Source organism: Symphalangus syndactylus, chromosome 16 (genome assembly GCF_028878055.3).
Source record: "Symphalangus syndactylus isolate Jambi chromosome 16, NHGRI_mSymSyn1-v2.1_pri, whole genome shotgun sequence".
NCBI lineage: Eukaryota > Metazoa > Chordata > Mammalia > Primates > Hylobatidae > Symphalangus > Symphalangus syndactylus.
Window position 1 is genome coordinate 88,796,210 of NC_072438.2, and position 23,985 is coordinate 88,820,194.

General features: G+C 37.0%; 1 protein-coding gene across 1 annotated transcript in view; it reads left to right on the forward strand.

Moving 5' to 3' along the window:
• The window catches only part of DNAH5 (dynein axonemal heavy chain 5), a 319,657-nt gene that overhangs the window by 88,596 nt on the left and 207,076 nt on the right, over nt 1-23,985 (forward strand). Inside the window, exons 8-16 of the mRNA XM_055246049.2 lie at nt 87-263; nt 2,216-2,329; nt 3,014-3,121; nt 4,828-4,950; nt 5,514-5,729; nt 8,000-8,107; nt 17,343-17,428; nt 17,905-18,226; nt 19,066-19,272. Coding sequence (XP_055102024.1) covers nt 87-263; nt 2,216-2,329; nt 3,014-3,121; nt 4,828-4,950; nt 5,514-5,729; nt 8,000-8,107; nt 17,343-17,428; nt 17,905-18,226; nt 19,066-19,272 — 1,461 coding nt within the window. The remainder of the gene's footprint in view (nt 1-86; nt 264-2,215; nt 2,330-3,013; nt 3,122-4,827; nt 4,951-5,513; nt 5,730-7,999; nt 8,108-17,342; nt 17,429-17,904; nt 18,227-19,065; nt 19,273-23,985) is intronic.

Consider the following 23,985-nt stretch of genomic DNA (forward strand, 5'->3'; position numbering starts at 1 on the left):
GATTTCCTTATTTTTTTTTGCTTGTGTGTAACTGTAGCATCTCCAGCCCCATGCAATGGCTCGTGTTTTCCTCCGCACATTTGCAGGTTCTTGCTGAAAACAATCAGCTGCGGAAGGAAGCGGATGACGTTGGGCCACGAGCGGAGCTGGAGCACTGGAAAAAAAGACTCTCCAAGTTTAACTACCTTTTGGAACAATTGAAAAGCCCGGATGTGAAGGCTGTGCTGGCAGTGCTTGCGGCGGCCAAGTCAAAACTGCTGAAGGTCGTCAGCCATTTCATTTTGCCTTGTGAAATGGGAATGAGAGTTCTCTATGCATATTTTCAAGGCATAGTGTGATTAGGAACAAAAAATGTTATTATACCTTGATGAAAAACATTTAAAATTACATAATACTTCCCTCATATCACTTTGGAGGCTGTGGAAATAGTCTTTGAATGAAAGGCATTTGTTAGCTGGTGTACATGTATGTATATGTGTTATTGGCATTGTATGTAATTAAGACAGAACATGATAGCATGTTTATATATACATCTATGTATTATGATTTCAGACCAGCTAGAAATAATAATAATGAAAACTCACCCTATCTGTCTTTATTTTTTAGTCCTTGTATGTAAGTTTTATATTGGAAAACAAACAACCCCCAAACTTAGCAGCTTAAAACAGCCAATAGGCCAGCCATGGTGGCTCACGCCTGTAATCCCAGCACTTTGGGAGGCCGAGGCAGGTGGATCACAAGGTCAGGAGTTCGAGACCAGCCTGGCCAATATGGTGAAACCCCATCTCTTAAAAAGCACAAAAATTAGCTGGGCATAGTGGTGTGTGCCTGTAGTCCCAGCTACTTGGGAGGCTGAGGCAGAAGAATCGCTTGAACCTGGGAGGTGGAGGTTTGCAGTGAGCCGAGGTCATGCCACTGCACTCCAGCCTGGGTGACAGAGTGAGACTCTGCCAAAATAAAAAATAAAAAACAAAAAACCAAAACAGCCAATATTTTAATCTCACATTCTGTGGGCCAGGAATCTGGGTGCAGCTTAGCTGGGTGCCTCTGACTCTGGGTATCTCATGAGGCTGCAGCTGTGATGTGGGTTCATCTTAGGGCTCAACTCGGGGAAGATCTGCTTCTGAGTTTACTCATCTGGTTGTTGCTGGATTCAGTTTCTTGCTGGCTGTTGGCTAGAGGCTTCCTTCAGTTCCTTCCCACATGGGCCTCTCTGTAGAGCAGCTTAGAACATAGCAGCTGGCTTCCCTTAAAGGGAGCAAGTGAGGGAGGGCAAGAGAGCACCCAACCTAGAAGCCATAGTCTTTATATAAATTAATTCTGGAAGTGACATCCCATCACTTTAGCCATATTCTCCTTATTAGAAGCAAGTCACTAGATTCAGCCCATGATCAAGGAGAAGGGGTGAATACAAGAGCTTGAATACAGGGAGTCTGTGGTCACTGGGGACCATCATAGAGGCTGCCTAACTCACCTGGCACTGGTGCTGGAAAGGCTGTTTGTTAACTATTTGCCTGGGTGTTATTAGGTATTTGTATGTTTTGATACATGCAAATAATCTAAATAATCAATAATAATTTGTTGCAATGAACATGCTATAGATTTACCTTATATTATTCCTCAAAGAAAGAGCAGAGGTGAGCCTTGCAATACAGTTCAGAAATACTATCAGTCAGACTTCCATGAAGTCAATGGAGTGTATTGACGTGCTAAATAATTTCCTTTTACTTCTCTCACTTTTAGATTATCTTTCCATTTCTAAGTTCCTAGCTCATAGCACAGTACTGGCATACAGTTGGCAGATAATCAACAATTACTCCATTAATGGATAAATGTATAGGGATATAGGAAGGGAGTTCAGGTTAGAATAGAGGAAAGATAGAACATATGGAAGCATGGTATCAAATGGGTCTGCTAACCAGTGCAGGGGAAAAGGTGTGAGTTTAAAGGGCGGTGCAGCCCACCTGGTGCTCTGTGATAGTCATGGCATAGATTTTATATGAGAAGCCCTGGAAGATATGCTTTAAAACAGTTACTCAAAAAGTTTAAATTGCTTTCCAGCATAGCAATATCTCTCGCCCCTCTGGATTCAGTTTTATGTGAGATGCACAGAAAGTCTGGCCTAATGGACTTGTGGTGACTCTTAGCAGCGGTTATGTTGGAAGTTCCTCTACTAATAATTGCATTAAAATTGCTTTTCCGTATTGTGCTTAAGACTTGGCGAGAGATGGATATTCGAATCACTGATGCAACTAACGAAGCGAAGGACAATGTGAAATACTTGTATACACTTGAAAAATGTTGTGACCCTTTGTACAGCAGCGATCCCGTGAGTTAAGGTTTTCTACTCTTTCAGTCTGTAGATAACCCTTTTTGTGCTAGCTGAATTGAATATTGAATTTTGGTTCATCGATATTACAGTTCATTGGAAAGGTCTTAGAAACTTTATTTTCAAGAAAATTATATATATATAGGTATATACACACATACATACAGATATCTGTATTTCTATATCTTTTTCTCTAAATAGTCTATCTCCTATCTATTGAAGATGTATATGAGATGTTGTATTTTAAAACATTTATTGCATGTTACATTTTCCAATAAATATTGCAAAGGACATTCTGAACTATATACCCCAAAGAACTATGGGAAAAGTCATTAGCTGGTGATTATTTTTTAATCTTTTAGGAAGTGCCTGCTTTTACTTATTACAACATTAACTGTTATTAACAGTTTATCCTTAATAATAGTTAACAGTTAACTTGCTGTTGCTTGTCATTAACAGTGGGTCAATGTTTCTTCCATTGAAATAAAATTTGATTAACCATATATGACTAAAATAATAAAATTAATATTAAATATATTATTTTCACGTAAAGCATTAAATAGTATTTTTAAATCTTTAATAGAAATCTCTTAAACTTTATTTTAATGCAGATGGAATGGTTAGTCTATTAGAATTTTGCTGAATTTGATGACTTTTTCTGAAAGCTTTGATGATATCTTTCAGCTATCCATGATGGATGCTATTCCTACACTTATAAATGCAATTAAAATGATCTATAGTATCTCTCATTACTATAACACCTCTGAGAAGATCACATCTCTGTTTGTAAAGGTAAGTGCATGATGTAGAGTCCATGTTCATTTATATTTCTTTGCCAATGATCAATTTTTTGATAATTAAAAATTACCACATTGGCTCAGTTCAATATGTATGTATCTTAAAATTTTAAAAAGGCTTAGGCTATCAATAGAGATAGAATTAAATTTATGTCAGAGGCTGATTCTAGCAAATCATAAAGCATTATTTCCCAAAGTAATTATTATGATAAATATTTTATTATTTATATAATACAAATGAGAAAAGATTGCTCTTAGAATTTCTTTCCCTATGTGGTTTAGCACATCATGTATTCCAACTGGGTAAATTTTAATTAAGAAAAGCTATATTTAACTGGCTATCTCCTGTTTCATATTTCGTATGCCACTGTTTCAAATTTATTTGATGCCACAGTTGTTTACTTGATGTTATTAGAACAGTAACCATGGTAATAAAAGCCACTTGCAATGTTCTAGTAATCTGTAAAGCAATTATAATGATTCTACCAAAAAACATAACGATGCTTAGACCTAATGTCCTAACTCCTAAGTGTTTATGGTAAGCGCTGTTGCTATTCTCATTTTGAACAGTCTCTAAGAAGTAAATGATTTTTTCATTATCAAAGCAAAAATCTTAAGTGTTGTACTAAAATAGAAGAATTTTTGACTCATCAAGACTTGTGTTCTGAATACTAGTGCAGTAGGAAGCACAATTCTTCCTGGGAATAAAGACATCCAGCCTTAAGAGCTCAAGGGAAACGTTTTCCTTCTCTCATGTAGGTAGTTCAGGTAGACAGGAGGGATGGCTGCAAGATTCCCTCCCAACTTTCTTATACTTTAAAATTATATGTTAAGGTTGCGAGAGTATTCCCTGGGTAAATGACACCCAAAAGTAAATTTGTGTTATTAATTTAGATTTTATGCGTATTATTTGCAAAACTTGATTTAGCATGAAATAATGAAACCACCATTTATCTAATTATAAAAAACCTGTCATTATGGAAATATTGAATTAGGTACAAAAGGAGAGAGAACTGTATACTGGAATGCCATGTCCATATCACCTAGACTTAGCAGATATCCATGCATGGCTGATCTTGTTTCACCCATACCCCAACCCTGTGCACTGTAAATCCTGGGCATCATATCATTCCATGGATACAGCATAGTCATTTAATTTTCCTTATGCTTTATTCAAAAAATTAGTAAATTTCTGAGGATTTTTGTAAAGTTTGGAGAGATGAATAAAATGTTAGTGGTTTTGTACATTAGTTTTCCTTCTCTCTGTGGCCTTCTCCTTTTGACATTTCCATTGTGGATCATGGTCACAGGAAAAGACCAAGATTGGCAGTACTTTACATGGTGCTAGTAAACTGTGAGTTAGATATTAAAGCAGGCTACCTAAGGAGATTTGAAGAAACTCATCAGTTTTTAGGGAAGGAAATGAATCCTTCCTTGGTTGGTTAAGACATTCATCCTGCATAGACAAAGTGGCCTAAATTGTCGATTTTCCATGGTGCTTCCAACTCTGTGATTTCACAAATGATTTTGACAATATCAAAGGGTTATTGGTGGATTATAACTGTGATGGAAAAAAATAAACCCAAGCTCAAGTTAGAAGATTGTGAACTCTGAGAAGTAGAAGAGTTAAGGACCTTCTAGTCCAGTTTACAATCCATGGCTGTTTTATGTGCTTAACATCATTTTATTGGAAAATCCCAGGTGACGAATCAGATTATATCTGCATGTAAAGCCTATATTACCAATAATGGAACCGCTTCCATCTGGAACCAGCCACAGGATGTTGTTGTAGAAAAAATACTATCTGCGATTAAACTGAAACAGGTAATGGTCAGTTTAGTATTTAGATGTTCTGTTATTTTTATCTTATTTTTGCTGAGACTATCTTAAATCATTTTGTAATTATTATGTCATTGGTTACTAAAAAGAACAGTGATTCTTAACTATTAAGAAAATGGAATGTTAATATACCTTCCCAGGAAATTTATTCACTTTTTTTTTTACCCTCCTTGGGAGCCTACTATGTCCTGATACCACAGTAAGTACTAGAGATACAAAGACAGCTAATATGAGGTAGTTTTCCTTAAGCATCTTAAAGATGAATGGAGAGAGAGTCATAGAAGGATGCTATTACCAAAACCGTGGGACCAAGATGGGAAAGCCACACCTTTGAGTTGCATCATGAGTAACCCAATTAGAATCTGGAATTGCTGGATTAGAGGAGGTGAAAACATGATTTTCCAGGCTGATGAGTGAGTACATGGAAAGGCATGAAACTATGAAAAGGCTTACAATTCCATCCTAATTTTGCCGTCGCCTTCACTTAAGAAGATAAAGTTGATACCTTTCTTGTTCCCTTTGTTGTATATTTTTCTTTTGATTTTAAGGAATACCAGCACTGCTTTCACAAGACAAAACAAAAGCTTAAACAAAATCCAAATGCAAAACAATTTGATTTTAGCGAGATGTATATTTTTGGAAAATTCGAAACTTTTCACCGACGCCTTGCCAAGATAATCGACATCTTTACAACCCTCAAGACATATTCAGTCCTGCAAGATTCCACAATCGAAGGGCTGGAAGACATGGCCACTAAATACCAGGTATTGTACTTTAAAGCTGTGTTTTCTAACATAATCTACAACTAAACTTCAATATTTTATGCAAATAACAGTGTTTAGAATAATTCAAATCAGCAGTCTGTAAAGTAAAATATAAATAATCTCATGGCCTTTTAACAATAAAGAAATTAGATTTATTTGAGAATTGTGTAATGGTGCTAATATGTTCTTTTCGGGTGTGTGGTTATAAGAATGACTTTCCAGTAGTCTAAAATTAATCACCATTAAAAAAGCATTTTCATTAGTGGCACAAGAAAAATATTTAAATGTAACTTATTATTTTATTTATTCTTGCAAGAAATATTTAATGAAGAGTATACTGTGTCAGGCACTAGTTGACACCAGGTACTGCATGGCACTCAATTATCTCTGCATTTAAGCATTTTATTTGGACCCATATTAAAAAATACAGAGGACCTGATTTTATTCTAGATCTGACTTCCCTAATTATTTTGATTTTTAACTGCTTTATCTTGTCATGGTATCTGTGTGACTAATTTTAGTTTTGAAAGTGGGCATAGTGACCTAATAACATTTTGAAGATTTTAGAAAAACAATTTACAAACAATTTGCTTTAAATTTTTAATGTGGACATAGTCAATTTTTTCCTTTTTTGGGGACAGTGACACTAAATCTTAAATTTTTTTGGTACTTGAATTTGAAAAGGGTCATATAATTAACCAGTACACACTAATTTTTGTACTCTAACAGTTTAGCCCAATATAAGGAATCTTTTTCATTTCCTGAGTATACCAAGTTTTGGGAGAGAAAAAGAAAAGACCTGTATATAGCAGGAAACATTTTAAGTTTACTGGCACATAGTAGATGTGCAATAAATATCTTGTCAAGAAAATAATTAAGTAGATTGAGTTTCAGTAGTTGATGTAAAGGTCACGATTAATCATTTCCTTTATTTAACTTAATAATCTTAAGTGACCATTAAATCCAATCACAGAGCAGGATTTTCTCAAGTCCCCAAATCTTTAAAATTATTACATCAAAATGTAGTAGCTTTTCCATACTTCTTTTAGACGTTTTATATAACACTATATATGTGTGTGTATATATGTGTGTATATATGTGTATATATATGTACATATATAGTGTTATATAAAATATCTAAAAGAAGTATGGAAAAGCTACATGTGTATTTATATATGTGTATATATATATATATATACACACACACACTTTTGATTCTTTTGATTTTAAGGAATATCAGCACTGTAAATCCTAGACATTGTATCATTCCATGCATATATATAGTGTGTGTATATATTTTATATAACATTCCATGCATACACGTTATATAAAAAAGTATATATATATACACACACACACACACAATTTCTAAATAGAACTAATTTTGTAGTTATGCAGCATGAAAAAGTAGGTTGTTTTATCTAGTAAACTTGATTCAAGAAGTTATGCTGTTTATACACTTTGTTGAGAGATTTGATGTTTAAATGGAAGTGACTTTGAAGAGGAGATTGTAGAAGAAGGAGGCCCAATATTCTTCATAAAAATTATATGCTTCTGTCAACAGTGTGGGCACCTGAGTTTGAGAATGGCTTAGTACCTGGTTAAGAAGAATCACAGAGCATTATAGCTCATTATTCAAAGCAAACAAAGCTTCTGATAATAGTATTTTCAAGGAGATGAACTTCCTGGTTTGTACTTTCCTGGTCACAGGCTGCAGCTTTGCAGGGCAGTAGGAAACAGTTAATTCTAGAGAGGTTTTAAATGGTAGATTCTGGTTTGACATTTTTAAGATGTTTGAGGCTTGGAAGATAGTAACTCATCTGTAGATATAACATAATTTATTTTCTTCCCATGTTATTTGTGTTCTGTGAAAGCCTTATTTATTTTCTGAGAAGATTTAAACTATTCGACACAAAATATTTTAGTAAATTCTACTCTGGGCTTTAAAAATTATTTCAGATATGATTAACAATAAAATTTTAGTGGAAAAAATCTTTCCCAATTTTCAGGTGTGGTTTTTATTTTATTTTTTCAAAAATACATAAAACATCGTGAAAATAATTTCCAAGTGATTTCTTTGAATGCAGTAGGGCAACTTTATACTGCCTGTAAAATAATAAGCACAAAACAATGTGAGTAAAAAAATAAGGCTTCCTTTAAACTTATTTTTTTTTAGCAATTATTGTATAGGCTCTACATTTAAGGGTCATATTTAGTTAGGTAATATAAGAATATTGAAATATTATCTAATTTATCTCATAATGTTTCAGGGCATTGTGGCAACCATAAAGAAAAAGGAATACAATTTCCTAGACCAGCGGAAAATGGATTTTGACCAAGATTACGAAGAGTTTTGCAAGCAGACTAATGACCTTCATGTAGGTTGTATAATAAAATTCCTGTTGACAGTCGTGTGTTTATTTTTTCCTTTCTATATAATGCTGTTGATCATTACCCATTCAGAAGGCAGAGGTGTCTTCATCATGGAGGTGACCGACAGCAACCTCAGCCTGTGTTTCGTGATTTCAGATTAATAATTGAAGGCTGTGTTTCATGGATTAAAGGGTCATAAATATAGCTTTGGCTAATGATGTGTATCAGACTTCTACATGTCTTCCACTGAAGTTCTTAGAAAGTTAACTTTCATCTTCTGTTGAACATTGCGGCATGATTAGAATGTAGACTCTGATTTCCATTTGTCACTGTGTAGCAATGATTATGACCAGAGATAGCTCAGGCAAATGGTCAGCAATGTCTGGCAGATTCCAAGGCAGGGCTGCCGCTATCCTTAGAAACGGTGGCGCCAGGACCGACTCAGCACCTCGACCCCGCTTGGTCTTGCAACCCCTTTCTCTTCCTTCTTTCACTGCTCACTGCAGACCAGTCATCTTGCCTTGCAGCTCACATGAGCAGTTTATGGCATCAGTAGCTTCTGAGACTGTTTCACAGGACCAGGCCAGCTCCAGATTCCCGAGGAAGGGGTTGGGCTAGCCAGTTCTGGTGAGGTGCCTAGTACTGGGCCTCTCAACTGTGAGATCCTGTGGTGGACACAGGTGGGATGGGATCCCCTGGGTCATTGAGAATGTTTATTATCAGGAAAGGGGAGTCATGGAGGGTAAGATGGGAAGACACCCAACAGGTGTCTACCATAATGAATATGAGGACATTTTCTCATCCCAGTGAGGTGCAAATGTCTATCTTTCTGACTATAACAGGAAAATAGCCACTCTATTTCTTCTTTCCCAGGGTTTTTGATTTGCATTAAATTTGTGCACTTCAAAGTAAAAGGAGCTCTGAGATACCTTGGGAGGAGTGAGTTCATTGTTAGAATGAGTCATAACAAAGCTAGCTAATTCTATGTGCCAGGCATTGTTCTAAGCACTTTGTATGTGCTAATTCATTTAATTATCATAATAATCCTATAAAGTGGGTGCTCTTGTTACTCTCATTTTGCAGAGGGGGAAACTGGGAAACTTCACTGTGAGGGGAAGTGGCTTGCCCAAAGACACAGGCATAACAAGGGGTGGAGTTGGGGTGAAAGCCAGGCAGTGTGGCTTTAGAATTCAACTTTTTTAACCATCGTGGCATGCAGCAGGCTTCATTTGATGGGAAGAGAGAATGTCTATAATAATTTAGGCAATGAATTCTTTTGGGGGCAGATTCAGACATAAGGACAATGGAGCTTGGTCTCTTTTTGTTGGAAATTGATGAATAATGGCAGATTCTAATGTTCACCTGTGTTTCCTCATCAGTGTCTGACCACGTGGTACTTCTGTAGCTTATATGTGGAACGTAGATGGTGAGCACCTCGAATGCAGGGATCATGTTTTATTCCCATATGTTAATAAGAAGATGTAGATTTATTGCAGTGAAACAAGCATTTGCTATACAGCAATTATGTATTAGACTTCTGTGCTGTAGGTTATGAATACAGAAATAAATCAAGTAGATATGCCCTCACAGCTCATAGTCAGATAGGAGGCAGATGGTGAAATGATGAAAACATAAGCACATACATTAGAACATAGTAATGAATTTAGCATTTAAAAAAGGGCAAATGGGGTTAAAATGGCTAGTTATGGAAGAATACTACTCTGATACTATATGGAAAAGTGAGGATTCAAAAATAAAGAGACATAGCTCAAGGCCTACAAAAATGTATACGGAGATCAGGCCTGCAAAACATTACATAGAATCTGATCATGTGAACCTAGGAAAAGATAATCTGATACTTCTGCAAGGCTGGGGTTAGGAAAGGCTTCAGAGAGGAGGCTGTGGTTGATGCTAGAAAGATGTTTGTGTGGTTATATTTTTCATGGTTTCAACTACCCAGGGTCAACTGTGGTCTGAAAATAGATGAGTATAGTACAATAAGGTATTTTGAGAGAGAGACCACATTCATATAACTTTTATTACAGTATATTATTAAAAATTGTGATATTTTATTGTTATTGTTGCTCATCTCTTACTCTGCCTATTTTGTAAATTAAACATTATTATGTTTGTATGTATGTACAGGCAAAAATATAGTATATATAGGGTTTGGTTTCAGTCACCCACTGGGGGTTTTGTAACATATTCCTGAGGATAAGAGGGGACTACTGTATTAGTTCCCATTCTACTCAGCCTTCTTAAAAGAAATTAAACACTATTATCCGTCTTGTCTTCCATGTCAGAAATTGTTCACTTCTGTCTTTGGTTTGCCAGTGAGTTTTTCTTTGACTTACACTTCTTTATTCCTTTGTCCATTCTCTTTCTCTTAACTAATTGTTCTGCAATCTCTCCTGTAAATACTAACCCATTCATGAATTCAGCCCTCATCTTTATAAAACTGGGGCAAAAATACCTTCCCACGACTCTGGATGGAGTAAGGGCAGTGATGCGTCCAGGAGTCTTGGAGAGACTCAGCAACAGTGGCCTCTCAAGTGAAAGACTTCATGAGTGACTTGGATCAGGGCGGTGTCCAGGGCTCCCCTGTCAAAGGGATCAGAGCCTGAAATCCTCTCCAGATTTAGGGTTCGTGCTGGTACTAACGGGTCAAAGAGGGCAGTGTGTTGGAACCAAGTGGGCTGTTGGAAGTCTAGAAGCATGCTGATCCCAGCAGATGGAGAAGGCACTGCTTAGTAAAGGATGGATGTTGAGGTGGCAAGCTGAGTTAAAGGAAAACTGAGTAGGAGCTGAGACCCCAAAACTAATGGGAAGACAAGTATGAAGATTCCACAACCCAGACCCCACAGACTGAGGATGGACCAAGGCTCAGAACAAGAAAATTAAGTCTAGAGGTCTTACATGTTGACAGAGAGTTCAGCCCAGGCCTCTGCGAAGCCATAGGGTAGAAAGGCAAGGAAAACCAGGAAAAAGTGTTAGGGCTCAGTAGAGATTTGCTGGTGTCTGAAGGAGAGGGAGGAAGTGGAAGGGTTATAAATGCTCTAGTTTTGCACAATTTATACAGAGAGATTTTTTATGTAGTGAAAAGATGTAGATGTTTATTTAGGTAGGCTGACTGTACTGTTTTTTAATGCAGGAACATTTTTTCATCCTAGGATGTGGACTTAGCAGAAGAAATAATGTCACTTAAAAAATACATATACTTCCAGTAGAAGTAGCTGAAACCATTGAGGGCAAGGAAGTATTGTAATAGGCTTCCAGATTCTTCGGTTTTGGAGCTTTGCTGGATCAGGCAGGAGGTTTGCAGCTTACCCATCCCCCACCCTGCCAATAGCTCCATCTCCTCCACAGGGTAGTATCTCCTGTGGTGGTCTGGATATTGCCAACTGGTTTTCTTACCATAGTATTTCTGACCTAACATTACCTGGAATCAAACCCATTTAGGTACTAATTCTTATTGCATATCAAACTAGTCTCCTCATTTTAATACTACATCAATTAATGTCTCTTCAAGTTTGCAAAGACTTAATTAAAACTTCTGACTGGTAAGTTGAAAAAAAGTTGTTCACTTTGTCTTGAAGCATGAAATATAAAATAAGGAAATACTTTTTCTGTTTTATTTAACTGAATTTAGATTTAATTATAGCTCTGCGCTAAAGCTTAGGATGCACAAAGAATAAATTGTGTTTAGTTTTTTAGTGCAATTTTTTTGGGGGGAGGGTCATAGTTACATAATAGTATAAGATGTGTGACGTTCTCAGGAGAACCCATAAAAACCATTTCAGAAAACATATTTGAGGGGTTCATGAAAAGGATTTTTAAAATCTTTGGTATTTAAGTCATTCTTTTTACAACACGTTTCATCTTTAATGCTTTTAGAACAATTTTTACTCTTTGATTAATATCATTACCGTATTCCCCCTTCTCTCCCCCAGGGAGATGGGGACAGAGTTTCACTCTGTTGCCCAGGCTGGAGTGCAGTGGCATGATCTCGGCTCACTGCAACCTCTGCCTCCCGGGTTCAAGCGATTCTCCTGCCTCAGCCTTCTCAGTAGCTGGGATTACAGGCGCACTCCACCATACCTGGCTAATTTTTGTATTTTTAGTACAGATGGAGTTTCACCATGTTGGCCAGACTGGTCTCTAACTCTTGACCTCAAGTGATCCACCTGCCTTGGCCTCCCAAAGTGCTGGGATTACAGTCGTGAGCCACTGTGCCTGGCCTCGTTCTGCTAGATTCTGATTTGACAGACGCTCTCGGTGTGAAATTGCATTCACCCCACTGCCCTTGGTTAATTTTGCCAAAGGTTAGTCTGTATTATTATTTTTCCCAAAGAGCAGCTTTGGAGATGTTAATCTTGTCTCTTATTTCTTTGTTTTTAATTTTATTGCATTTTGCTTTAAAACATTTTTTTCTTCTTTCTTTGGATTTATTCTGTTATTTTTACCTTCTTCAACTGACAGCTTAGCTCATTAATTTCAATTTCTTTTCTTTTTCTCTTTAAAATAAGTTCATGAAAGTCTATATCTTTTCCATGAAGGGTCGCGATTGCTGTTTCTTACAAATTTTAATATGTAGTACATATGTTGTTGTTGAGTTTAAAGTATCACGTAATGTTCGTTATGATTTGTTATTTTACTCATGGATTATTTAAAAGCATTTTTAGCTTTTTTATTTTACTCTATTGGCTCTCATTTTATTTTGACTTAAATTATTATATTTTGATGTGAGAACATGGAATACTTTATGTCAGTATTTTGGTATTTACTGAGATGTCCTCCGTGGCCTAGTTTGTAGTTAAGATTTGCAGATGTTCCATGTGTACTTGAAAAGAGTTGTGTTTTCTATCTGGATTTGGGGTCTTTTGATGTCACTATATCACACTTTTAATTGGGTTATTCAAATATTTTATGCCTCATTAAATGTTTTTTAAAAATGACTTTTTAAAGAGAAGTTTTAGATTCACAGCAAAATTGAGAGGAAGTATAGAGATTTACTATATTCCCCCTACTCTCCCCCAGAATGCATAGCCTCCCCCATTATGAACATCCGCTAATAGGGTGGTACATTTGTTACAACTGATGAACCTAAACTGACACATCATTATCATCCAAAGTCCACAGTTTACATTAGGGCTCACTCTTGGTGTTACACATTCTATGGGTTTGGACAAAGATACAGGGATATGCATCGACCGTGATAATATCATGCAAAGTGTTTTCCTACCGAAAAGTCCCCTGTGCTCCACCTATTCATCCTTCCCTCTCCCGGCAACTACTGTCTTTTTACTGTCTATGTAGTTTTGCCTCTTCCATCTAGTCGGAAGCATACAGAATATGCCCTTTTAGATTGGCTTCTTTTAGTTAGTGATATGCGTTTATATTTTCTTCATGCCTTTTCATGGCTTGATAGCTCATTTCTTTTTAGCACTGAATAATATTCCATTATTCAGTTGTGATGTACCACAGTTTATCCAGTCACACATTGAAAGACATCTTGGTTACTTCCAAGTTTTGACAACTATGAATAAAGCTGCTATAAACATCGGTGTGTAGATTTTTGTGTGGATATAAGTTTTTAATTTCTTTGGGTGAGTACCAAGAAGTATGATTGCTGGATCATATAGTATGAGCGTTTTTAGTTTTGTAAGAAACCACCAAACTGTCTTCCAACATGGCCATACCATTTTTCATTCCCACTGGCAATGAATTAGAGTAGACTTCTTGTTGCTCCACAACCTCACCAGCATGTGGTGTTTTCAGTGTTCTAGATTTTGACCATTCTAATATTTGTAGTGGTATGCTGAGTATATTTTGATCTTTGTCTGCATTCTTTTAGAACTGCAGACTGGGTGATTTATAAAAAAAGAACTTTATTTCTTACAGTTCTGGAGACTGAGAAGTCCAAGGTTGAGGAGCCCGCATCTGGTGAGGACCTTCTTGCTGCATGGCAGAAGGCTGAAGAGCAAGAGAGCTTGAGAAAGCAAGAGAGGGCTGAGCTCATGTTTTATAACAACCCACTCCTGCGATAACATTAATCCACCTATGGGAGCAGAGCCCTCAAGGCCTAATAACCTCTTAGTGGTGCCACCTCTTAATATCATCAGAATGGCAATTAAATTTCAACAGGAGTTTTGGAGAGGACATTCAAACCATAGCATGCTTGATCCATGGGTTTCTTAGAATCTGTGCATATATTTTGATTCAGTTGGTTAAACACAGACTTGAAATTGGTATATCTGCCAAATGTTCCTGTTAACACTAAATTATGACCATATTTATCTTCAGTGAGGCTCTTTGCCTTACAATCAATTTTGTGAATTATTTATATTGCTACTTCAACTTTCTTTTGGTTATTATTTACCTAAAATAAACATTTTTTCTGTTCTTTTACTTCCTACTATTTATTTATTTCTTTCATTTTCTTTTCTTTTTGAAACAGGGTCTTGCTCTGTCACCCAGGCCGGAGTGCAGTGGTGCGATCTTGGCTTACAGCAGCCTCAATCTGCTGGGCTCAAATGAACATCCCACCTCAGCCTCCCGAGTAGTTGAGACTACAGGTGCATGCCACCGTGCCCAGCTAATTTTTGTATTTTTTGAAGAGTCAGGGTTTTGCCATGTTGCCCAGGCTGGTTTCAAACTTCTGGAGTCAAGGGATCTGCCAACCTTGGCCTCCCAATGTTCTGGGATTACAGGTGTGAGCCACTGTACCTGGCCTACTATTTCTTAATTATTATATTTTAAACATACCTCTTTAAAAGAGCAATGGTTGGATTATATACGTATAATACAAACACATACACACACACACAATCCACATACATAGAATCCATATATATAAAATCAATATAGCTATAATTTATATATAATATCCTTATATATAATTCAACACTTACACATATATAATCCACATATATAAAAAATCCATATATCTATAATACATATATCTGTAATTTATATATAATATCATGTACAATCTACATAAAAATGTATATAATCCATATCTATATAATTTATACATGTATATATAAAAAATAGCTGAGACTCTCTTTCCTTTAATTGCAAGTTTAAGTCGTTTACATTGATTGTTGTTTCTAGTATAGAGTTACTTCTACAATCTATTTTGAATTTTCAATGAGGTGAACTTTTTTCTTTGACTTTTTCCTTTTTATATTTTGTTGATTAAGTTTTGTTATTCTCTTTATTCCTCTTCTATTTATATTTCTATTTATATTTTTAATGTATTTATATTTTTAGTGGTTTTAGCATATATACCTGACTTTAAAAAGTTTGTTTTATCAGCCTACCTCTCATTCATGCTATGGTTGTCTTGAATTTTAGTTTTACCTTTGCTGCTAAACTTTTCAAACTTATTACGAATAGTTATTTAAATTTGGAAACATGTTTACAGATTGCTTTGCTTATTCTTGCATCTCGTTAGTAATCTAATTGTATCTCTCCCTCTTTTTGGGTTCATTATTGTTCTTAAAGAAGTATATCCTTTAGTTTAATTTTAACAAGAGTCTGTTAATGGTAAACTCTTCCAGTCTTTACACTCAAATGCCTATAAAGTTGCCCTCAATCTTGAATATTATTCTCGTTTTATATGTGATTTTAGTTTGGGTGTTATTTTCCTTCAGCCCTTAGAAGATCTTTTTTCATTGATTTTTGCCAGCTATTGTTCTCCACGAGGTATTTGCTATCAAATAGTTATTTCTTTATAGATAATTTGATTTCTCCCTTTTGTGATTTTAATATTTTTATCTTTTAATGTTAATATTAATATTATTTTTCTTTTAATATTGTTTTTCTCTTTACCTTTGGCATCTTTATGTGAGTTTTAGGTGTGATTAAAACATATTTCTCTTGTTCAGAATTTGATGTGTTTCCTCCATTTGAGGACTAAGTCTTTTTTTAATTGTGGAAAATTCTCAGCCTTTATCATTTTTAAATACCTTAGGTTCTTCTTCCAAGATTTCCAATAGACGTATGTTACACCTTCTTTTTCTATCTTCCATGTTTGTTAACATTTTTTTGGGTGTTTTTCCATTTCTTTATTTCTCTGCTATACTTTGGGTGTTTTTATCTGAAAACTGTCTTGTAGTTCATCAGGTTTCTTTTCAGGTGTTTATAATTTGCATCTATTGTATTTTGAATTGTAATTAGGTTCCCCTTTATATGTCTAAATTTTATTTTTAAAAATCTGAGTGCTCTTATTTTATTCTGTTCTGTTCTTTTTATGATTTCTGTTTCTTCTTTACTCTTTAATCATTTTAAATATAGTTATTTCATAGTCTCCTTTAGACTGCTCTATCATTTCTAGTACTTGGTTACTAATTCTGTTTGTGCATTCTGCTCCTTCTCTCTCAAGGATAATTTTCTCATGGGGTTTTCAATAACTTTTTGAGCTTCTTTAGAAGTTATGTATGTATTTATTTTTCCTGTAGGAATCTTTTGGCCCTGGACTTTGAAAGTGTTTCTGTAGAGTGGCTTTTCCTGAATTCTGCTGTGGTCCTAGTGGTTTTACCTTCCCAGACTAGCTTTTATGTTAATGTCTTGGGTTATATCCCTTTCATTTCATGTGTAGTTTAAACCTGGACCCCTTATCTAGCTGTGGCACCGATGGGGGATTTCAGTTCCTCTAGGGCAGGGGTCAGCAAACTATGTCTAAGAGCCAAACAGTGCCCTGCCCATTTGTTTGTGCACTGTCTATGGGTGCTTTGGCATTCCAGTGGTAGAAGTGAGTAGTTGTGATGAGAAAGTATGGGAACCCTATTGTAGGGTGACTTTTTTTCCACCCATTCAAGGGTTTGGGCAGATGTCAAGCCTCTTTGCAGCTTTCCCAACTTGTGAATCAATTCCCTTTGCATGTAATGGGCAGCACTTCAAGGATCCCTGCTTTCCACAGGCTCTGTTGAGAATGCTAGGACCCCATAGCCCTTCTCCCCATATTGTGATAAGGCCCCAGTGCCACCCCCGAGGCTCTGTGTCTGGCCCAGTACCCGTGGAACCTGACGTGGCGCCAACTCCCATGGCTGACCTGGCTTTCAAGTCTCTTTGTTTCTGGCTTCTGGGCATTTATTTTTCTTTTAAGTTCATTCAATTTTCGGTTACATTTTGTTCCATGTTATATGTGTTTGCACAGAATGGAAAGCTCTTTTATCTTGTTGCTAAACAGTAAATTCCCAATTCTATTGTTCATCATCGGATTTTATTCTATTTTAGAACGAGTTGCAGAAGTTCATGGATGTTACATTTGAAAAGATTCAAAACACAAATCAAGCTCTAAGAATGTTGAAGAAATTTGAAAGGTAAAAGTTTCAAGAAATTGTCTATTTTCTAAAATTGGGATAGTTTAGCTTTTATTGTTGTTATTCCTATTATTATTATTTCATATTCTGATGGAAAGGAAAACCTCTCTTGGCAATTTGGGTCACAAGGTCATAGTTTTTAAGTTTTTCAGAGGATTAATCCTTTTAAGGATTCAGGATTTATTTTATTTCTACAAATAGAGAATACTCTTAGCTTTGAAGTACCTTGTGACTGCCTATAATAATATTTCCTAATGTATAGATAATTTGAAAAAAGTCTTCCCAAGTTAATAGTTTTGCCTACATTTTATGGATGAGTTTTATTTTTATTCTTTTAATATTCCACATAAATATCTCATTCTTTTCCATTAGCATTTTAAAAAATAAATATTAATAAATGAGATTACTAGGTATTTTTGTGTATTTTATTTATTTTATTCCATTAATTCAAGCGTTTAACTTTTTAAAAAAATCAGATTGAATATACCTGATCTTGGTATTGATGACAAATATCGACTTATCCTTGAGAACTATGGGGCTGACATTGATATGATTTCAAAGCTGTATACAAAGCAGAAATACGATCCTCCTCTGGCTCGAAACCAGCCTCCCATCGCTGGAAAGATTTTGTGGGCCCGCCAGCTCTTCCATAGGATTCAGCAGCCCATGCAGCTTTTCCAGCAGCAGCCAGCTGTGCTAAGCACGGCAGAAGCCAAACCTATAATTCGCAGTTACAACAGGATGGCCAAGGTCCTCCTGGAGTTTGAGGTCCTCTTCCACAGGGCGTGGCTTCGGCAAGTGAGTCCCTAAATTTATACTCTTCCCATTGTTGGAATCATGGAAGCCCCTTTCTAGCATTTGACAGTGTTATTTCTGTAGAAAGCTGGATTTGTAGGTATTTTGTAAGGCAGATGGGTTGAATCTAAGCATTCAGAGTATAATATGTCCACAAAGAAAAATAAGTATTAGATTTGAGAAAAAAACTTCAAGCCAGGTAACAGAACCCCATTTTTATTTAATTTACGAACTCCAAAGTGAGAAGATCTTGTTTATTGGTTCTTATGCCCAATCTATTAGGATATCTTCCTTTTAAAAATTAAGTCAGATCCTAAATGTGTCAGTAAACACTAGTACATCTGTTAAACAAAGTCTCAAATTTTCTTTTGTTGTACAACTGGTTAATCATAGCATATCCTACCAATAAATGTATTTATTTGTAGGCTGTCAGGATGTGATGTCTCCATAGCTGGGTTCATTGTTTTTCTAGATAAGTAAAAACTGAGTTTAGGAGGTCTTATGAAACTTTTATTAGGAAGGATAATAGAGTAGGCATGAAGGTATCAGGTAGCTAAATGGCTTTTGAGACGTCACCACTGTTGCAGTGTCCACTTATTTATCAGTGTGACAGTCATTGAAAGGTTTTATTGAACTGACTGCCCAACATCACCACCAACAACTTGAAAGCTATTTTATGAGACTGGATTTAGGAGAAGAGTGAGTGATCTTATTGCCCTTAATTTAGGAAGCTCAAATCCATGGAAGAACATTTAATGATCCTTATTCCCAGAGACAGCTGAGCTAGATACTCTGTATAAATTGAACTTTCTAATAGTAGTGATGTTGTTTTCTTTCCACAGATTGAAGAAATTCATGTAGGTCTTGAGGCTTCGTTATTGGTGAAGGCTCCAGGCACAGGGGAATTGTTTGTAAACTTTGACCCTCAGATATTAATCTTACTTAGAGAAACAGAGTGTATGGCCCAGATGGGTCTGGAAGTCTCTCCATTGGCAGCTTCCCTCTTCCAGAAACGAGATAGATACAAAGGGAACTTCAGTAACATGAAGGTATACTACTTTTATTTTTTCCCACCCATTCCTGGCTAGCTCTGGAATGTATTATAAAAAAATATGGTGATGTGTCATATTCAAGGAGCAGAAAGTGGCCAGGATGAATGGAGTGACCGAGGGGACAGCGCCATGGGGTGCGGCTGCAGAGTTGGCTGGGGCCAGGCTGTTACAGGTCTTACAGGCCAAGATGAGAAGCTTGGGTTTTATTTTGAGTGTACCAGGAAACCATTGGAGGATTTCGAGCCACTGAAAAAGGCACGATCTCTTTTTGTAATAAAAGTTATTCTTACTACTGGGTGAAAATGGATGTTAAGGGGGATAAGGGTGTCAGTGGGAAGCCCGTTTGTGAAGTGTTGCACTGGCCCAGGATGAAGATGAGAGCTTGAACTAGGATGGCAGCAGAGTTGTTTGGAGAATTTAGAGTTATGTCAACAGTCAGGTTATGAGAGAACTCGGGAATAATACCTGTGCTTTTGGTGTGAGCAATTCCATGAATTAAAGCAGGGGTGCCATAGAGTGCTGTGTAGGTTGCATTCTTTACAACTTGCACAATACTATGCAGGGGCCCTGACTGTAAGTTCAATTTATGGAGATGGCGAAAACTGAAACTAGTGTATCTGGAGCAGCAGGAGGGAATCAGTAGTTCCCATTTAAGTACAAGATAGTTTTTCGACAGCCAAGTGGCAATGTTGTCCATGCAGTTGGATACGTAAGTCTGGAGTTCAGTAGAGAAGCCAAAGTGGGAGGCATACTTCTGAGAGTTATCAGAATATCATTGTTATTTAATGTCATTGTCCTGGATGAGATCTCTTAGGGGAGAGAATACAGACAGAGAAGAATGGAGGGCCACTGGACCAAGCATTGGGTTGGTCCAGTATTAACAGATCTGAAAGAAGAAGACAGGTGTGCAAATAAAACAGAGGATTGACCTTTAAGCTGGGAAGAAACCAAGTGTCAAGGAGACCAAGGATGGCTGGGCGCGGTGGCTCATGCCTGTAATCCTAGCATTTTGGGAGGCTGAGACTGGCAGATCACCTGAGGTCAGGAGTTTGAGACCAGCCTGGCCAACATGGTGAAACCCTGTCTCTATTAAAAATATAAAAATTAGCTGAACATGTTGGCATGTGCCTGTAATCTCAGCTACTTGGGAGGCCGAGGCAGGAGAATCTCTTGAACCGGGAGGCTGAGGTTGCTGTGAGCTGAGATTGTGCCACTGCACTCCAGCCTGGGTGACAGAGCGAGATCTGTCTCAAAAAACAAACAAACAAAAAACAACAAAAAAAGGAAGCCAAGGATATGAGAAGGCTACTGAGAGAGGGACTGGTCACCAGTGACAAATGCTGCTACCCAGGGGATGAAAAAGGTGAGATCAGAGATGCGGCCATGGAATCTGACAACATGGAAACGGTTGTTAAAATTTCAGAGTGGTTTACATCACGTGACAATACTAAGTCCATGCACTTGCACTGTACTTTACATTTAAAGCCATCTTCATGCTCATTATTTCATTTGATCTTTTCTACCACCATGTTAGGTAAGTAGGACAGAATACTGTTATTTTATTTCATAGATGACGAAACTGTGGCTGAGAGAAGTTAAAAGATTTAGCAAAGGTCTCATAGCTAGAAAGTGGCAGAAGTAAGACCAGAACCCAGACTTCTAGTCCATCATCTTCCTACCACTTCATGTCATATTAAAAAGTTGTATTGGCAACGGACAGACATTCCTCAAATGTAGACTCATAAAATACCAGTCAGCATGTTGGGATTCCCTTTTACACTCTTTCACATTAGGAAACTCACTTAGTCAATTTACGTATTCATAAAGAAAATCATATATTTACTAAGAAATCATAATTATAAGATTATGAAATTACTGATAATTTAATTGTATTTGCAGAGTTGTTGTTTTAGTTGTCTGTTTCAGGCAATAAACACTTGTAAGCATGTTGTAGGGTTTACAATAACCGTATCATTATATCATGGCTTTATGGGTGAAGAACTTGAGTGGGGCTTGAATAGGTGATTGTTCTGTTCTATGTATTGTTGACAAAGGTTGTTTATTGGTATTCAGCTGGCAGATGTTCAATCTGTAAGGTCCAAGAAGGGCTCTTCTAGTTTCTGTTTCTGTCCTGAGGAAAGCTGGAAGGTACACTCCAGTGGGACTGTGAACAGGCACATCTATACATGGCCTTCCAGTATGGAGGCCTCTGGCTAGGAGAATTTCTTATATGGCAGCTCAGGGTTTCAAGAACAAGCACTACAGTGAACAATAAAGAAGCCACGTGGTCTTTATAATAGCCTCAGATGTCTCATAGCATCATCTCTGTTGTACTCTGTTGGACTGTAGACCTACCCAGATTCAAAAAAAGGGGATGTGGTCCCCACCCCATGAAGGGAGGAGGATCAAAGAATGTTTTGAATGACAATTCAAGGGAGTAAATTGTCATCTCATTAATATTTATTATCTTGGAGGTTGAGAGTTAAAAGTTCCTGCTCAACCTGAGTAGCTGGTCAAAGCAGATCTATTGGGAGGTTTAGGGGACCATCTGAAGTGTTGCAGAGTTATTGTGCTGAATATTTGACAGAGCTTTCAGGCTTCTGCAGACATGCCAAAGTAGCTGAGAATTTGTTTCTTCATCTTGGAAGACAGTTTAAGTAGAAAGAGAAGACCAAGTACAGGCTAATAGTTACAAATATAGATTCTGAAGCCAATTTAATCTGGATTCAAATCATTATCTTTGGGTAAATGACTTCACCTTCTAAGCCTGGGTTTCTGTTTTGTCAAAGCAGTTGAGTAATTCCTTCTGGGATTAAAGGTGGGAAGTAGAATGCCTGCTAGAAGCAGATTCTAAGAACTGCCTCCAGATAGAATAACTGGTGGACATTGAAAAAAGGCAAGCAGTGGGTACAAGTTTCAGGAAATATATAAATAGCTGCTAATAGAACCAGAAAATTTAGACTTTTCTAAAGTGGCTTTTATGGACATTGAAATAATCTTATAGAAATCGTGGAAAAACATTATATGAGGAAAGGATAATGAGGTCCATTTGGGAAATGCTGGGTTTAACAAAATTTTCAAAGCCTTGCAAGGCTTCTTACTTTCTTAAGCAGGTTTCTAAGGATCATTAATGTTAGCTGCGACCCCCCAAGAGGGGAGATATTGTATGCAGCATTTTCAAAATTTATCTATCAAAGGGCCATTTTTCTTATAGAATCTCTTTGACCTAGTACTCCAGGCAAAACAGTTTGGAAAACATTAATCTATTATCAAGGTAATACCAACCTGCACATATATGGTCTTAATACCAACTATATTTATGAGGCACATTAAAGTTAGTTTCTTATAACTAATGATTATTAATATTGACGTGGTTACATATGAACAAAATATTGACACAGTTTGACATTACGTAAATAATACTGACACAGTTTGACATTATGTACATTTCAATGAAAGATGAGAATCCCCATTTCAGATGAAAAATCCTTCTGATAACAACTAATTAGATAGATATTGATTTATTATCTCCTATGTGCCAGGCACTGGTTCAGGCTCACTGGACAAAGCAGACAAAATTCTTGTCCTTGTAGAACTTATAGTCTAATTGGGTAAGACAGAAAATGAACACTGTAAGTAGGCAAATTAATATAGTCTATTGTAATAAAGTGATAGTTATTATGGACAAAAACGGGGGATAAAATGTGTGAGTGGTTTTGGTGGTGGTTTATAATCTTAAACAGGTAGTCAGGACAGGTATAATTGAGAAAGTATCATTTGAGTACTTATTTGAAGGAGGTGTAAAGGCCCTGAGGCTCAGGATCAGAAAGGAAGACAGTCAGGCAAGTGCAGGTAAGAGAGGGAAAGAGTGGTTGGAGATGAGATCAGAGAAGTAATGGGACAAAATCGGGTAGATCTTTCTAGGACAAGCACCTATCCAAGTCCTTTGTATAAAGGTTTGTAGCCCTGAATTAAATGGGAGGCTGCGTAACCATGTGAGCAGAAGAGTAACATGATCTGAATTCTCATTTTGAAAGGATCATTTTTGCTGCTAAACTGTACCTAGACTTATTGGGAGGGTGAGTGGAAGCAGGATCTGACTCGCTTTCCACATTTACAGTTACTGCCATCATTGGCTCCTACGTAAATTATTGGGATGATCTACCGTTGTCTCCCTGCTTCCACTCACCCTCCCAATAAGTCTAGGTACAGTTTAGACAGCAAACAAGATATCCTAATGGATTACCTGTGTGTATGAGAGTGAAAGAGGAATCAAGGATGACTCTGGGTTTTGACCTGTGGACTGGAAGGATAAAGTCACTATCAGCTGAGTTGGAGGATGCGCCGGGAAGAGGTTTTGGGAAAAGAATAAACTTTCAGTTTGGGACTTATAAGTTTGAAATGTCTGTTACATATTGATGTGGAAACTTTGGGAGGCTGCTGCCATTCATGAATCTAGACTTTCAGGAGTGAGATCTGGGCTGGAGATGTAAATGTGTTTGTTTCTGGCATCTGGGTGAAATTCAAAGCCGTGACACTAGTTACACTAGTTGAGATCAATACGGGTTCCCGATGTGCTTTGGGTCTTGGCAACAAGATTTGGCCTATAATCCTAGCAAAGGGCTGAGGTAGGCCTCTGGCGACCCAGATGTTTTGGATGATGGGTGTAGTCTGCGAGAGGTCCCCAGAGGAGCAGCACGCATGTCGTAC